Source organism: Vanrija albida, assembly GCF_041260175.1.
Source record: "Vanrija albida strain AlHP1 chromosome Unknown contig_4, whole genome shotgun sequence".
Classification (NCBI taxonomy): Eukaryota; Fungi; Basidiomycota; class Tremellomycetes; order Trichosporonales; family Trichosporonaceae; genus Vanrija; species Vanrija albida.
Genome location: NW_027191423.1, coordinates 108,033 through 124,326, shown reverse-complemented (window position 1 = coordinate 124,326; position 16,294 = coordinate 108,033). Strand labels below are relative to the sequence as shown.

At 63.9% G+C, this 16,294-nt stretch overlaps 7 protein-coding genes across 7 annotated transcripts; 5 read left to right on the top strand and 2 right to left on the bottom strand.

The window, feature by feature from the left end:
• Positions 1-549: 549 nt before the first annotated feature.
• Positions 550-2,417, top strand: Q8F55_004767 (uncharacterized protein; the record flags this gene model as incomplete). The annotated part of the gene is made up of 5 exons (XM_069353272.1): positions 550-647; positions 686-1,123; positions 1,158-1,513; positions 1,562-2,015; positions 2,054-2,417. The coding sequence occupies 5 exons, from the start codon at positions 550-552 to the stop codon at positions 2,415-2,417; spliced, it is 1,710 nt and encodes a 569-aa protein (XP_069207914.1).
• Positions 2,418-2,459: 42 nt separating this feature from the next.
• Positions 2,460-3,669, bottom strand: Q8F55_004766 (uncharacterized protein; the record flags this gene model as incomplete). Its single annotated transcript, XM_069353271.1, has 3 exons — positions 2,460-3,153; positions 3,202-3,355; positions 3,390-3,669. 3 exons carry the CDS (start codon positions 3,667-3,669, stop codon positions 2,460-2,462), a joined length of 1,128 nt encoding a protein of 375 aa, XP_069207913.1.
• A 279-nt stretch (positions 3,670-3,948) lies between these two features.
• Q8F55_004765 (uncharacterized protein) lies at positions 3,949-5,401 on the bottom strand (the record flags this gene model as incomplete). Its single annotated transcript, XM_069353270.1, has 5 exons — positions 3,949-4,017; positions 4,053-4,216; positions 4,250-4,584; positions 4,621-5,273; positions 5,306-5,401. The coding sequence occupies 5 exons, from the start codon at positions 5,399-5,401 to the stop codon at positions 3,949-3,951; spliced, it is 1,317 nt and encodes a 438-aa protein (XP_069207912.1).
• A 980-nt stretch (positions 5,402-6,381) lies between these two features.
• Positions 6,382-7,342, top strand: Q8F55_004764 (uncharacterized protein; the record flags this gene model as incomplete). Its single annotated transcript, XM_069353269.1, has 3 exons — positions 6,382-6,713; positions 6,749-7,210; positions 7,252-7,342. 3 exons carry the CDS (start codon positions 6,382-6,384, stop codon positions 7,340-7,342), a joined length of 885 nt encoding a protein of 294 aa, XP_069207911.1.
• Positions 7,343-9,884: 2,542 nt separating this feature from the next.
• Positions 9,885-13,201, top strand: Q8F55_004763 (uncharacterized protein; the record flags this gene model as incomplete). The annotated part of the gene is made up of 2 exons (XM_069353268.1): positions 9,885-10,128; positions 10,194-13,201. 2 exons carry the CDS (start codon positions 9,885-9,887, stop codon positions 13,199-13,201), a joined length of 3,252 nt encoding a protein of 1,083 aa, XP_069207910.1.
• A 345-nt stretch (positions 13,202-13,546) lies between these two features.
• Q8F55_004762 (uncharacterized protein) lies at positions 13,547-14,804 on the top strand (the record flags this gene model as incomplete). The annotated part of the gene is made up of 4 exons (XM_069353267.1): positions 13,547-13,753; positions 13,787-13,977; positions 14,011-14,513; positions 14,551-14,804. The coding sequence occupies 4 exons, from the start codon at positions 13,547-13,549 to the stop codon at positions 14,802-14,804; spliced, it is 1,155 nt and encodes a 384-aa protein (XP_069207909.1).
• Positions 14,805-15,287: 483 nt separating this feature from the next.
• On the top strand, positions 15,288-16,246 carry Q8F55_004761 (uncharacterized protein; the record flags this gene model as incomplete). Its single annotated transcript, XM_069353266.1, has 2 exons — positions 15,288-15,770; positions 15,803-16,246. The coding sequence occupies 2 exons, from the start codon at positions 15,288-15,290 to the stop codon at positions 16,244-16,246; spliced, it is 927 nt and encodes a 308-aa protein (XP_069207908.1).
• Between the last annotated feature and the right edge of the window lie 48 nt (positions 16,247-16,294).

Here is a 16,294-nt window from a genome sequence, read left to right as displayed (position 1 = left end):
TCGGTCATCCAACAGGTTGGTCGGGCTGGCATCGGTGCCGACGTCCGACCTTGCTTACTATAGTCCTGTGTGGGCGACTGCCCCTGGTCGCCTCATACCCTGTACAGTGTATCCGAGGTGTCGCACCACAGGAAGTGAACGAGATCGCAGCAATCGGCCGGTGGTCGGTGCCGCAAGTCAATCTGTAGCCGCTATCTTTGGCTTCCGCCGGCCAGACTGAGCCCATGCTCCTCCTCGCTGCACGTCAGCTGTCGCGGAAGTAACCCCCGGACAGATAATACGGGCCTCTCCCTGGGCGGAAGTCGCGCCGGAGTCGGCGCCGCGCCGCCTAGACGAGCGAGCCGACGGCGACAGGGGGACGGCCAATGGCGAGGGGCTGACTGCGGGTCGGTCTTCTGGCGGAGACCCCTCACTCAGCTCAGCAAGACGCCATCCCTCACCATGAGCACAAGGAGATGCTGCGCTTCGACTCGCCTGCTCGACACCAGCGTCACACTCGATGCAGGATAAAACTTGAGACGGGCGGTGGTTGTCACCTCACTGAACGCTATGGCCAAGGTTGAGGACGACACTGCGACAAGATCAGCGCGGATACTCGCCATCGGCGGCGGCGCTGACGCCATCAGCGACAAGTCTGACTCGGCAGTGTATGTGTCGGGCGACGGGATGCTTCTGACTCTCGCAGGCCCGGTGATGAGCAAGACGACGCCCGGACAGTAACCTCGCGCGAGTCGAGGGCGAGTGCCGAGGCCCCACGCCAGGCTCCCCTCGCACCGCCCGCCGAGCTGCCCCCCGCGCGCCGGTGGGCGCTGACCCTCATCGTCATGTTCAGCATGGCGATGAACGGCGGCGCGCAGACGGGGCTCAACATCGCCCTGCCGCTCATCCAGACCGAGCTGGGCATCAGCGAGTCCAACTTGCAGTGGGTTGCCTCGGCCTTCGCCCTAACGAACGGGTGCTTCCTCCTGCTGTCGGGGCGCGTGGCCGACGCGTACGGCCGCAAGCGCTGCTTCCTGGCCGGCATGGCGTGGTACGGCGCCTGGTGCCTCGTCGGCAGCTTCATGCGCTCCGGGCCGGGGCTGATCGTCACGCGCGCCATGGCGGGCGTGGGGGCTTCAATGGGGTGGGTGACTGATGGGGATGGTACTGACCCGTAGCATCCCCAGCGGCATGGGCATCATCGCGGCCAACCTGCACGGCCGGCAACGCGCGACCGCGTTCGCGTGCTTTGGCGCCGGCGCGCCCATCGGCGCCGGGGTCGGCATGGTGCTCGGCGGCCTGCTGACGGCGTACGCGTCGCAGACGTGGCGCGCGCTACTGTGGATCTTCACCGGCCTCGCGGGGGTGATTGCGGCGTTCGCGCTCGTGTACGTCCCCGCGGACAAGAGCAAGGCGGCAGACTACGACCGCCGCATTGACTGGCTGGGCGCGGCGATGGTGACCTCCGGCCTGGTGCTGCTCCAGTTCAGCGTCAGCGACGGGGTGAGCGCTCCGCGTGGGTGGCGGGAGCCTTGTGAGTGGCATACGCAGACTCTGAAAGTGCCTCACTGACTGCGCCTAGACGTCCCGACCCTCTTCGCCCTATCCATCGTCCTCATCGCGGCCTTCTTCGTCTGGCAGTGGCACCTCATCAACAGGACGCGTTTCCCCCCGCTCCTCTCCCTCGCGCTTTTCACACGCGCGCGCGGCCGCCTGGGTGCCTACTACTTTGTCGGGTTCGTCGCGTGGACGGGCTTCGCGTCGATATCGTACCACGTCAACCTGTACTACCAGCAGGTCAAGCTCACTGGCCCACTCGGCGCCGTCGTTCGCTTCCTGCCCGTGCCGGTCTCGGGTGTCATCTGCAACATCATCGTGGCGCAGGTCATCCACCGCGTGCCGCTCCAGTTCCTCGTGTGTTTCGGCGTCGCGTGCACCGGGCTCTCGGCGACCTTCCTCGCCGTCTCGGGCCGCGACACGCTCTACTGGACGTTCCCATTCAACGCAATGTACCTCGTAGTGATTGGCGCGGATTTGTGAGTGATGACGCAGCGAACCTGCTGACACACTGCAGCCTCGTGCCAACCGGGTCCATCTTCGTCTCGCTGATGGCGCTCCCGCAGGAGCAGTCGGTCGCCGGAGCCCTGTTCCAGACGCTCCTCCAGCTCGGCGGCTCATTTGGCCTCACCCTCACTTCCGTCATCGCGACGACGTACTCGAACAAGAGCCGAGAACGCGGAGACGACGAGATCGACGCCATCTTGCACGGCCTGCAGGCGTCATTCTGGCTCAGCGCGGCGCTGGCCTTCACCGCCTTCTTCATCGCGCTCCTCGCCCTGCGAGGCATCGGCGTCGTGTCCAACATTGCCCAGAGGAAGAACAAAGAGGAGGCGGTCGAGCCAGCGCCACCACTCGAGAAGGGGCAAGCCGCTGCCTGAACACTTTAGAATCTAGAATCAATGCATGCATGGGCCTGGGGGTTAGATCACGTCGTCCTCGTGCCGGTGCCTGCGGTCGCCGGGCTCAATGTACCCCGAACCCGCCTGCAGCATGTCGGGCTGTCGCCGCCCGAGGGAATAGTCGCAGCGCGACACTGCCGCCGTGCCCGTCAGGCCGAACCGCGCGTCGCCGTCTTCCACGTTGAGGACGAAGAAGCAGGCGAACGACAGCAGCTCCGGCAAGACGGTCATGAGGTCGAGGCACGACGCGTTGTTGGCAAAGCTAGAGAGCGTCTTGTACGGCGCGATGGCCACACCGTCGGTCGAGAGCGCGGGGTCCACCCACGACAGGCACGCGATCCACAGGAAGTAGGCGGCCGAGGTGGTGAGCGACGCGGCGAGGAGGAGCGCCAGTCCGGTGGCGCTCGTCCTCGAGGGGCAGTAGTCTGGCTCCTGCTCGTGTCCCGGCTCGCGGTTGTGCTTGACAAAGTGGACCCACACCGCAGCGCCGAGGAACACGGCCGCGAACACAATATACAGCGCGCCGCCTGCCTTGGCCAGCGACGTGCCGGTGTCGACCTTGCCAAAGTCGCGCGACGGGTCGCTATTGTGCAGGCCCTGCACGAGGAGCGTGTACCCCGCGATGTTGAGCGCCATGGCCAACGGGACGAGGAGGAAGCGCGTGGATACGGCCGCACGGGGCAGGCCGGACACCGGGCCTCGGAGGTGCTCGTACCTGCAGGTCAGCTGCGGCGCCACTGACATCTCTCGGCGCCCGACTCACCAGTGGAGGAGGAACCGCGTCATGGCCTCGGCGACAATCGCCCACACGACGTAGAGCAGCGCGCTCGACACCTTGAGCAGGGCCGCCCAGTTGCCGCCCTGCCCGCCGGCGACGTTGTGGATCGGCGCGCGGAGCGCGAACGTGATCATGCGGACTGTGGGTCAGCAACGGTGGCGACGGCGACGTACGGAAAGCGGCGGACACGAGCAGGGCGTACACGCTGCGCCGGGAGCGGTGGTACAGCCTCACGGCGAGGCACACGCCGACGAGCGCGTACACGACGCTGATGACGATGTTGATGCGCTGTCCGCCGTGGCTGTTGGGCGCGGCGCGCTGCCCGTCGGCAATGGCGCGCAGCAGAACAATGTAGCCTGGTGTCGGGGTGTCGATGGCGCTCGGCGGCGGCGGCGGGAGCCGCGACGTCGCTGCTGCCGCTGCCGAGGTGACCGTGCTGGCTATCGATGACATGGTGAGGGAGAGTACAGAGGCATCTTGGCGCGCGCTGCTGCTATCTGCATATACTTACCTGTGGAGCTTGGCAGGCGGAGACGGTCGCGCGATGCTCCATATGCTCAATTTGCGCCAAGAAGCGCAGCACCAGTAGGTGCCAAGAGACCCGCCGAGGCACCACCCTTATGGCACTCTGACGTCGGCGCGGCAACCTTGCCTTACTCAAGGCCCATGACACAAGTGGATCCCATTTGGCCGCTGCATACTGGTTGTTCTACTACTACTCCCTTCGCTCTATTACACCTTGCCAGCAGCGGCCTGCTCAGCGGCCAGCTCCTTCTTGACGTCCTTGAAGCCATCCGCGACCTGATATCGTCAGCCACGCCCCCAGCCCCACTTACGTTCAGGGCGAACTCGCGGTCGGCGAGGTATCGAAGCCCGACGCAAGCCATGGCCGTCATGGCCTTGATCGACTCGTCGTGCGCGCGCGGGGTCACGGCCGCGGCCGTGAACTCTGGCGTGTGGTTACCGCCGGGCGCGGGGATGCCATACATGGGGTGGCAAGCTGCGTGTCAGCCGAGTCCACAACACCACCCACCAGGCATGTAGTGCGTGACGTTGCCAAAGTCGGTGCTGGCGCCCATGCTCTCGCCGAGCGCGACCTGCACGGGGATGTGCCACAGCTGGCCCATGACGTGCGCGTACTCGGTCGCCAGCGTCTTCTCGTTCCTCAGCTCGGTCATCTCGGGCCCGAGCTCAGTCGTGACGGTGCACCCCGTCACCGTCGCCGCGCCCTCGAAGCACCCGAGCATCTTGTCCCGGACGAGGGCGAGGTCGAGCGCCGTCGGCGCGCGGATGAGGTAGTTGAGCTCGGTGTGCGCCGGGATCACGTTGGCCGCGTGTCCGCCGCCCTCGGTGATGACGCCTTGGATGCTGAGGGTCAGCTCGGCACTCAACGGCCCGACTCACCGGCTCTCGGGCTTGATCTGCTGCCGCATGACCCCGATGCTCGAGTACGCCATGACTGCTGCGTCGAGCGCGTTGACGCCCTCCCACGGCGCGAGGCCCGCGTGCGCCGGCTTGCCAAAGTACTCGACCTTGATGTGCTGGATCGCGAGGGAGCGCACGACCGCGCCGCCCGACGCGTCGCCCGGCCCACGGCCGGGGTGGAGCATCATGCACGCGCCGAGGTCGTCGTACGCGCCTGCCTCAAGCAGCTTGACCTTGCCCGCGGCGCCCTCCTCGGCGGGAGTGCCGATCAGGACGACGGTGCCGTCAATGTCGTGAGCCTTCATCGCGGCGCGGATGCCAAGCAGCGCGCCAACGCCACAGATGGCGATGAGGTTGTGCCCGCACGCGTGGCCGATACCCGGGAGTGCATCGTACTCCGAGTTGAGGCCGAACACGCGCCCGCCAGCCCCGTGGGTGTACGCCGCACGGAACGCGGTCGGGTACTCGGGGTAGCCTGTGACCTCGAAGCCCTGGTGTTCAAGGTAGGACACGAGCTTGGCGTGCGACTTGACCTCCTTCCACGCCAGCTCGGGGTTGGCGTTGAGGTACTCCGAGATGCCGATGAGGTCGGCACGGTGGGCTTCGATGGTGGCCTTGATGGTCTCTTGCGCCTGGGGTCAGCGGGGTAAGGAAGGCCGCCTACCTCGGGCTTGAAGATGTCGTCCCGCTTGGCCACCTCGCCAGCCGAGGGGATCTCGTGGGAGCAGCAGTCGTGGGAGTGGGCAGGTGCGACCGTCATCTTCAGTATGAGTTGAGTAGCAACCTCGACAAGATGTTTCCCAGTGCTTCTCTACGAGGAGCCGCACTGTTGGTTGCGCTCAATCGGCCGCAGACGCCGGCCTCCGCTCACTGCCCAAAGCCCGGGCCGACGCTCTTCCTCCTCCTCGTCGCCGATACCTGAGAAACAGAGTTCGGGTCAACTCGAGGCCGTGTCCGAACATTGCAAGAAATCCTGCCTCCACACCTGTGCGCATGATATGCGTGGCTTGGGACATCAACTCAGCCTGAAAGCCACAGAGTGGCGTTCTTGGCGCTCACGGCTGCCAGGGGGATCACGAGGGGAGGGGTCAAGGGCTGGGGTGGCGCCACTCGTGCACCCCTTGAAGGATGCACAGGCCGTGGCGCCGCCAACAGCGGTCTGACCCGAAGGAGCTTCGGGCCAGACGCCGTGCCCAGGGAGAGGAGATGGGTGGTTGTCCGTTGCTCGCTGCGTCTGCGACGAGCCATCTCGAGTTCTCGAATGGCAGATATCTCAAGCACACTGCCGACCGAGGACCCACTAAGCGCCACAACGCGAGCACCCAGTTCATGCGTCGGAATGAGCGGCGCGCACCCACTGAACTCTAACTATCGCCAGTGACGCGGACCCACGACCGACCCACTAGATATGAGCGTTCCAGCGGAGGAGAGGAACGGGCAAAGAATTTGGATGACGGCATTGACGACGTTCCAGCGACCTGCCCACTCCACAAATGCCCGTTCGCTAGTCCACCCCCCTGTGTCACCTGTCGCCGTTCAGTGTTCGTTTGCACCGACCGTCCCCATCGCACATGAGGGATAGAGTTGTCCCGCGTGCACAGTAGGTAGCGGAGACGGCGAGTCTGCACTGCCCCGGTTGAACTAAAGATCAGCTGAGCTACTCACACGTTCGGCGCCGATCGAGTACAAAAGCCACGGCCATCTGGGAGTGAACCCACGCACCCTCCCCACCCTCTCATCATGCTGCTCGGCTCACTCCTGACGCTCATCTCCGCCCTCACTGTCGCGGCGTCAGCCCTTCCTGGGGCTGTTGACGACTTCGGCCTCACTCACGACGGCCGAAACCTCGACGAGCGCGGCAAGCCTCCGACGGTATCCTTCAACCCCCGGTTTCCCCAGCAATGCGGCGAGGTAACGGTCTCGTGGACCGGCAAGCCGCCGTTCGACTTGCAGCTCGGCAACTGGCGCGGGCCGGTGGAAACCCACAGCGGCTTCCTCGCATGGGAGTTCCACGAGGGGATCACCCAGACGTCGTTCACGTACCGCGTGCCCTTCCCACCCGGCGCGACATTGTAAGGCCGACCGTGCCGGCGCCGCTAACCCGCAGCATGGCGCAGATCAAGACGGGCGACGGGAAGACCATCTGGCGCCGGGCGACCGTGCTCCGCGGTAACAAGAAGTGCGACACTATCGAGACGTGGTCCGAAGGCCCGCCTTGGCCGTCCAACACGTGGTCTGACGCGCCCTCGTCCACCCCCGCTGTGACGCCAACCAACTCTCCGCCCGGGTCGGAAGTCATCCCCACGCCGTCCTCGCAGCCGCCGGCCAGCAGCAGCGCACCCCCCTCGACCACGACGTCGAGCGACCAGCCGCTTCCGACCTCGCCCAACCTCAGGATCAATCTCATGTGGAACCCCACGCGCTGTGTACCCGTGCGTGTCGTGTTCGGGATGGGCCAGCCCCCGTACACTCTCGTCTGGGCCCTCCAGGAGGGTCCGAGGGTCATCAACAATGCCGACCCGGAGGACGGATACCACATGTGGCCTGTGGACACGCGGTCGAAGTTCCTGTAAGTCTAACGGTGCGCCACGCCTCCTGACACCACCTCAGTGCAGCGTACCTGTACGACTCTGCGGGCAACTATGGGATCCTCAACCCCATTGACATCTACGGAAACGACACGAGCTGCATCAAGGGGTGAGCTCGGTGCCGGCCAAAGGACATTGAGAACGGACACTGGACAATTGCTATGAAGTAGTAGCACCATCACCAATCGTAGCTCTAAATGCGGAACCCACTGTGACGTCTTGGCATTAGCCCACGCAAAGCTGTGTTGCTCGACGCTAAATACACGGGTGGGAAGACGAAGTCGATCGTATCTAGGCAGGTCCGAACAAGAGGATGCAGTGCACAGAGCCCCCTTAGGGTTCAACTGAAGAGCGCGGCGAGTTCTAAGCTGCGGATGCCGATGGTGGCACGGGGCAAAGCGTGGCACATAAGTAGTTAGAGCAACGATCGCATAATGGAGGTCGACATGCAGGCGGGTGTGGGCATGTCACACCCAGAGCCACAGCAATGCTTGTAGCCTTACTCCTCACTCCAGCCTGCACACTCACGGTGTCGGCCTCGAAGATCCCCACGTAGCCCGACGACTCCGGCGAGCACAATGAGCGCCCCCTGGAGACTTGGGTCTGAGGGGCCCACCCCCGGACCTCAACTCCTGGGGACGATCTCCTCGCCAATCCCCGCCACCCCCGACAACTGAGCGCTCGTCAACTGAGGCACCTTCTTCACGCCGTCGCATGTCTCCGACGCGGTTCCGTTCCCTGCTATGCCCACATCGCGTGGCAGCTTTCCGGGCTCATTGCCGCCGTGGAGCGACTCGGGCGTGGGCCCACCGGGAGCAGCATCCCTCCCCCCGTGACGAGCGACTCCCCAACCTCGACGACGGTGCCACCGTCGTCGACCAAGAGCCTGTGCTTCTACAACCCGTCGCACCCGTCCAACGTACAGTTGTTCCAGATCTTCCCGACGTCCTGTTCGGGGTGCTAGGCTGCCGTCATGGCGCCGAGGGTGGGACCTGCCTTGCAAGTGAGAGGGAACAAACAAAGGATAGTGCGAGGTAGAGCACTATGAGCAATGGGCACTTGGTTCGTAGTGTGGATGAGTGATGGTGTTGTTGCCACTTACGAGATGCTGTGATGGATGTTCAAGTCGCCGACAGCGCGAAGCCACATGCTGCGGTCCATGTTGACGACGTTCCCAGCAAGCCACTCGGCGGTGTTATGATCTCGGCATGCTCGTCGATCATCTGCAGTGGATCATTTTGACCGAGCACGCAGCGTATACCTTGGGGGGATGATGAGAGGTGGTTGTCAACCTCGGTCAATGTACCGCGGGAGCGAGCCGAGCGTCGTGTGAGTACCAGCCATCGTTGAAGCCCGGTGTTGGGTGGTGAGCATTCCTTCTTCCAGTGAAGTCCAGTGGTGTCCATTCCCATGCCCTCCTCCTTGTTAGGTCTCCCCCGTGGAGACCCATGGTGCCAGAGACCGATAAGAACATTACCAGACGATTCCCAAGTCCTCGTCAAACTCCCACCATGTTGCCAGTTCTTGCCCTCGTCTTCGCCGTGTACCTCCTAGTGACGCGAAAGTCCGCCCCGTCCCCGCCCCAGCCGCCCCCGCGGAGGTCGGCCCCGACCCGCCGGCTGCGTCGCCGCCTGCTTCTCCGCCGCCGGATCTCTGCTTGAAGGACGGGCCGAACCGGATGCGCATCTCGCTCCGCGACGCGTGGTGGAGGGCCGGGTGGGAGACGTCATGCTCTAGTAGGCACGCGGGTGATTCAGCCAGCCTGAACTGGGCCCCATGTCGTCGGATGCTGATGCCTCCAGCGCGTCGTCTGGGCGGAGCGCTTTCAATGACTGTGGCGGACAAACCAATCATCCATCATCCTCGGCGCGGTCGAGTTATTTCCGAGCGCTTGGTGGGCACTCGGCTCCACAAAGAAGCATCCGAGGAATACTGCAACTGGTGGTGCGAGTGGCTCTACGCGAACAGGGAGTGACAGTTCGGCGCTCCGCTGTGCCGACTGCCCACTCGAGTTGAATGATCCGGAGGGAGCCTGCGGCCACTTGTCTGTAGGGAGGCCGCTACTTGGTGATGTCACTTCCCGCGCTCCCTACTCCCCCACGCGACTCATGTGCCTGGGCTTCCGCTCAAACGACCTGTTTCCGCCTGTTTTCATCCTATGAGAGGCGCCTGGTGCGGTGGATGAATGGCTGGGTGGGGGCTGGGATAAAGTTGCCTACCTGGAAAAACTAGAGGATAAACTCTGACACACACCCACGAGCCTCGTCTTCATCTGCAAGCTCTTGCGAGTATTCAGCCTGCGCTGCATGCCTTGCTCTAGAACGTTTATGGAGAGGACCACGCGGAAAACGCCAGTGCCAAGAGAGTCCTGGGTGACATGCCTCGGCATGGCCGTGCCGACGCAAATTGTCAGACAATGTATAAAGGCGAGCGCCGTGGCGGAAGCCGAGCAAACCTCCCCGACAAGCTCCACAAACAAGTTCCAGCCAGCTCTTGACGCTCCACTACGACCCATCGGCAGCTCCACTCATGGACAATCACATGAGATAACACATTCGCATACCACAGCAACCCCGGCACCTGCGACGCATAACTAGAATCGCAGCAAACTCGACTTTTCTCTCCCCCTCATCCGCCAACGCCTCGTAAGCCACCATGCCCGGGAACAACAACAAAAACGTGCCCGAGCCAGTGTCGGCGCTCGACTTTTCCGCGCACACCGCCGAGGCGTCCAAAGTCGTCGCTGCACTCAATGTCGACCCCAAGATCGGTCTGTCCGAGGAGGAAGCGGCCCAGCGGCTGGCCAAGTACGGCCCGAACCGCATCAAGCCGCCCCCCAAGGCCAACATTTGGAAGATTATCGGACGCCAAGTCGCAAACGCCATGACGGCGATCCTGAGTGAGTCATGGTCGTGAACAGAGGGCGATCACCGACGAGCGCGGCAATCTCGCTAACGCGCACAGTCGGTGCCATGGCCGTGTCCTTTGGTGTCATGGACTGGATCAGCGGCGGTGTCATTGCCGCGCTCATCCTCCTCAACATCTCTGTCGGCACATGGACAGAATGGGAGGCCGAGAAGATTGTCGCGAGCCTCGAGAGCGTCGGCGCACCAATTGCCAATGTTGTGCGCCACAACGCCGCCGGCGTCGTATCGACGCGCACCATCGCCGTTGACGAAGTCGTGCCGGGCGACATTGTGGTCATCAAGAACGGCGACATTGTGCCGGCCGACGGTCGCGTCCTCGACGGTGTCAGCAACCTCGAGGCCGATGAGGCCTTCCTCACGGGCGAGTCTCTGCCTGTCGCCAAGCAGTCCGAGCCGGTCGGCGAGGACAACTGCCCCGTCGGCGACCGCGTCTCCATGGTCTTCTCGGGTGCCCAGATCACAAAGGGCCGCGCACACGTCGTCGTCACGTCTACTGGCATGGGCACCGAGATTGGAAAGATCGCCAAGGCTCTGCAGAACAAGGCTGTCCGCACCGAGACCGGCTGGGCTGCCCGCGTCCACCGCATCAAGGTGACGCTCGGCCTGGCTGAGACCTCGCCCCTCCAGATCAAGCTCAACTCGCTCGCCTACACGCTCCTCTGCGCTGCCATCGTGACCGCCATCGTCGTCCTCGCCTCGACTGGATTCAAGAACATTCCCAAGTCGATGGCGACGTACACTGTCGCTGCCGCCGTGTCCATGCTGCCCGTGTCCATCGTCGCCGTCGTCTCGCTCACGCTCGCCCAAGCGTCGTCGGATCTCGCCAAGCGCAACGCCCTCGTCCGTCGTATGGACGCCATCGAGGCGCTCGCCGGCATCTACAACGTCTGCTCCGACAAGACCGGCACCCTCACTGTCGGCCGCATGGTCGTCAAGAAGATGTGGGTGCCCGTCCAGGACTCGCGCGACGGCGCCGCCCCCACCGACACGACCACCGGCCAGGTTTACGGATTCGAGACGGGCTCTGACCCCTTCTACCCCCGCGGCGAGGTCACCCCCGACGACACGCCACTGGTTAGCGGCGCCACTCTCGACGACAAGGATGTGGACCAGGACGACGTCGCACCCGTCGAGGTGTCGACCATGGAGCGCGGCCTGCGCGAGCTCGCCATCTGCACCTCGCTCTGCAACCAGGCGACCCTCGCCCCCGGCACTGAAGAGGGCCAGGGGTACCAGGCCAACGGTGACCCGACCGAGGTCGCGCTGCAGGTCGCGGCGCACAAGCTCGGCTTCGACAAGCCCCACCTCACTGGCGCCATCACCCATGCTCACTCCGACAAGGCCAAGCTCGAGCGGCACACGTCGCGCGGGTCCGTCCTCCGCGTCGACCCTATCAAGGGCCACTATGAGCAGGTCCTCGAGCACCCCTTCGACTCGACCGTCAAGCGCATGTCCATGGCCTACAAGCTCGTCGACGGCGAGAAGCCCGAGCTCGTTTGTGTCCTCAAGGGCGCCGTGGAGCGTGTCCTTCCTTGCTGCACCCACGTGCGCGACCAGCCGCTCACCGACTCCGTCCTCGCCGAGATCATGACCAAGGTCGAGGCCCTCGCGTCCCAGGGTCTCCGTGTTCTTGCCTTTGCCGCCAAGTATGCCCCTGTCGACAAGGAGGCCGCGATCAAGGCCATGCCCCGGGCCGACTTTGAGCAGGGTTTCACCTTCCTCGGCCTCGCCGGCATCTTTGACCCCCCTCGCAAGGAGTCGCCTGGCGCCGTCGCCGACTGCCGCAAGGCCGGCATCACGCCGCGCATGTTGACCGGAGACCACCCCGCCACCGCCACCGCTATCGCCCTCCAGATCGGCATCCTCGACGGCTCCAAGTCGTACTCGAAGAGCGCCGTCATGACTGGCCAGCAGTTTGACGCGCTCACCGACGCAGAGGTCGACGCGCTCGACGACTTGCCTCTTGTTGTTGCCCGTTGTGCCCCCGAGACTAAGGTGCGCATGGTCGATGCCATCCACCGCAGGAAACAGACGACGGCCATGACGGGCGATGGCGTCAACGACTCGCCGGCGCTCAAGCGTGCCGACGTCGGTGTCGCCATGGGCACGGGCTCGGACGTCGCAAAGCAGTCGGCACGCATCATCCTCACCGACGACAACTTTGCGTCGGCGATTCGTGCCATCCGCAAGGGCCGCTCCGTCTTCAAGAACCTGTCCAAGTTCCTGCTTTACCTCCTCTCGGGTAACATTGGCGAGCTGGTCGTCCTGCTCATTGGCCTGGCTTTCCGCGATGAGAAGGGCCACTCGGTCTTCCCCCTCTCCCCCGTCGCCGCGCTCTGGATCAACACCCTCACCGCTGGCCCTCCCGCCATGGCCCTCGGCCTCGAGCCCACGGCGGCCGATGCCATGGACCAGCCCCCATCCGAGTACCGCACCCTGTTCACGTGGGAGTTCTACATCGACCTCGCATTCTACGGCCTCCTCATGGGTGCTCAGGCCCTCATCAACTTTGTCATCGTCATGTACGGCTACTTCCCTGGCGACCTGGGCGTCGACTGTAACGACAGGGCCAGCGCCTCGTGCGACCCCGTGTTCGCCGCGCGCGCCTGCTGCATGGCGACCCTCATGATCGTCATGCTCATTCACGCGCTCCAGTGCAAGCACTCGACCATGTCCCTGTTCAAGATGAACCTCATGGACAACAAGGTGCTGCTGTGGTGCGTCGTGGTCCTGGTCCTGTCCATGTTCCCCGTCGTCTACATCCCCGTCATCAACGACAAGGTGTTCCTTATCGGCCAGCTCAAGTGGGAGTGGGGTATCGTCTTCGGCATGGTCATTGTCTACTTTATCGCCTCTGAGGCGTACAAGTGGTGCAAGCGCATCTACTTCCGCAGGAGGGATGCCAAGCGCGCCCGGGCCCCGCCCGCGTCGACGGCCGTCACCCGCACCGAGACGAGCAAGACGGGCGAGGCTCTGCCCAAGACGCCCAGCGACGCGGGCTCGGTCAACAACGTCAAGCTCGAGAAGACGCACGGCATTGTTTAATAGGGTTAATATTTAGAAGCTATCAATGTATTGCTATTGCATGGTTCCGAACGTGTGTGCAGAAGGCGTGGAAGGAGGCTCGTGCCAGGACTGATGAGGCAACAATGACGAGCTGAGGCTCGAGGGCGGCAATAGAGTACAACCGCATGGCGTGTGCGAGCCAACCACATTCGAGAACGCCGCGCCCAATGTGTTGCCTGTGCGTGCCCACATGCATGGCAGTGCCGGCGGGGCGAAGGCTGGGCGCGTGCGATAACAAGGCTCCTGTAAGCCATAAAGCCACCAAGGTGACAGCTACTTCTATCGGTGTCTTTCCTCCGTTCCACCCCTAACCGCCACCCAGCCATGACTCTCTCGAACGGCTACTCCAAGGGCTACGGCCACACCCATATCGACGCCGAGCCCATCACCGACTTCACCGTCGACGGGACGAACCTCCACTGCGTGCTCACTGGCATTGAGGAGGTGGTGGTCGAGGACCGCCCAATCCCAGAAGTGGGCGACAACGAGGTGCTCGTCAAGGTCATGTCGACCGGCATCTGCGGAACCGACGTGCGTTGCTGGCACGCGCCTCGCTGACTCCAGGTGTCCTACTACTCCAAGGGCCGCATCGGGACGTCGGTTATCGAGCAGCCGCATGTCCTGGGGCACGAGTCGAGCGGCATCGTTTACGCCGTCGGCACGGGCGTCGACACTGTCCAGCCGGGCGACCGGGTCGCCATCGAGCCGAGTCTCCCCTGCCGCGACTGCCGCTTCTGCAAGGAGGGGGCGTTCAAGTGGGTGTAATCAGTTGCAGTGCTCACACCCAGCTACTGCAAGCACGAAAAGTACCTGGCCGCGCCGCACACCGACGGCACCCTGTGCCAGTGGTACGCTTGCCCGGCGCGCAACGCCGTCAAGATCCCGTCCAACCTGTCGTGGGAGGAGGCGGGCTGCATCCAGCCGCTTGCCATTGCGATCCAGGTTGCGAGGCGGGCCGACCTACGCCCGCACAGCCACGTCGTCGTCCTCGGCGCCGGGCCGCTCGGACTGCTGTGCATGGCCGTCGCGCGGGCATACGGCGCGCGTACAATCACCACGCTCGACCGCTCGCAGGAGCGGCTCCACTTCGCGCGGGCGTACGCTGCCACGCATACTTTCGTGGCGCGCTCGCCCGAGCCCGACGCCGACGCGCTCGAGTTCCACGCAAGATTCGCAGAGTACCTCACCGACGTGATTGGTGCCGAGGATGGGATCGACGTGGTCATCGACACGACTGGTGCCGAGGCGCCGATCCAGCTCGGCATCGCGCTGCTAAGAACTGGTGGCAACTGTGAGTGGGGGTGAGGGGGCATTGCTGAAGCGGTTAGTCGTGCAGGCGGGCCTCGGGGCGCCGCTCGTGTCGTTCCCGATCCTCCAGGTCGCCACCAAGGAGATCAACTTGTCCGGCGCGTTCCACTACACGGCACGCTGCTTTGAAGACGGCATCGACCTTCTCGAGCGCGGCCTCGTCGACGTCCGCCCGCTCGTTACCAAGACGTTTGGCCTCACCGAGTCCGAGGAGGCCTTCAAGGCGGTTAGGAGCGGACATGAGATCAAGGTGGTCATTCGTAACCAGGATTGAGCGAGGCGGGGCAAGTTGTAGCCGGCTAGAGATCGACCGAGGTAGTTCCCATACAGCCTGGACCATGTTCACGTCATCGACACATCTATGTTCGGGCCTCCACTTGACGAGTCCACTTCTCTCCACTGACCTCTCCGACGCACGTCGCTCTTGGTGGGGACGTCATGGGATGCGTATGTGGTCGAGCAGGTGTGCTGATATTGGGTGCCCCATGTCAATGCATGTCATGTTACCCACTCACTCACTCAACATGAAGCCGACTACAATGACCTCTCCCGCGAGGCTGGCGCTGGCCGCGCGTTGTGTGAGGACGTGCAGCGGACCCGGCTGACCTCCCAGCGACCCATGAGCCCCCGATTCACACTGCTCGGTATCCGCAGCCAACCTCTGCGCGGAAACGCGACAGTCAGTGGCAAAGACCAACCAGGGTGGGACGCTGTCCGGGGAGAGAAGCTGCATGAAGAGCACAAGAAGCATCACTGGATGAAGGAGACCAAGAACTTTATCCTTGTCGGCGGTGTGGTCGTCGCTGCCGTCGGCCTCTTCTTTTACTACCGCAACGAGGAGAGGGGTGTCGAGGCTCTCGGAGACCTCGCCCACCTCGCCCAGGCTGCACGCGCGGCCTCAAACACCACGGCTGGCGCATCCCACATCCACCCCAGCCTCTCGGACACGGTGCTCGCCACGCGCGCGTTCGAGCCATGGGCGCCCGCCCCAGTCGTGAAGGTCTACGCCGAGTCGCTGCCCAACATCATCTCGGGTCCCGCCGGCGTGTTCCCGAACCTCTCCCAGAAGGACGCCGAAGCCGCCGTCAACGAGCTCAGGGAGTTTGGCAACGACGTCAAGACGGTCACGGACCGCATCACCAAGGAGATCGAGAAGGCCGACCCCTCCAAGATCGACTGGCAAAAGGTGTCCGCTGATCTGAGGTTCCAGATCGGCGAGGACCGCAGCCAGCTTGTCGACGTAAGTGCCCCCACTTGCACATCTGACACCAGTTCCTCGTCGGTCGCGTGCCGTCCAAGGCCGAGGTCGACAAGGCGCTCAGTGCGCTCGCGCAAATTGACCGTGAGGAGCTCAATGAGCTCGAGGCCGTCGCCGCCAAGGTATGGGAGGACGTCAAGGCGCACGACGACGGCGGCGACGTTGAGAAGCTCGTCAAGCAGTTCAACAAGGCCTACGACGGCGACCGGCACAAGCTCGTCACCAAGATCCGCCGGATCGCGCGCCAGGCCGGCATCCCAGTCGCAAACGTCGAGTACTGGGCACACAAGGAGGGCCGCGTGTCCACCGACAAGTCGGCACAGGAGGTCATCGAACAGCTCCGCGACCTCGACGCGTGGCTCCCGGACCCGGACGCCGTGCACCAGGCCGTCAGCAAGGCGTCACCCAGCTGCGGCAAGCTGTACGACAGGTCGGTGGATGCTAAGGGCGCAAAGTAGAACGAGATGCATCAGTTGAATCCTACAGCCGCATAGTAGGCCTTTGCC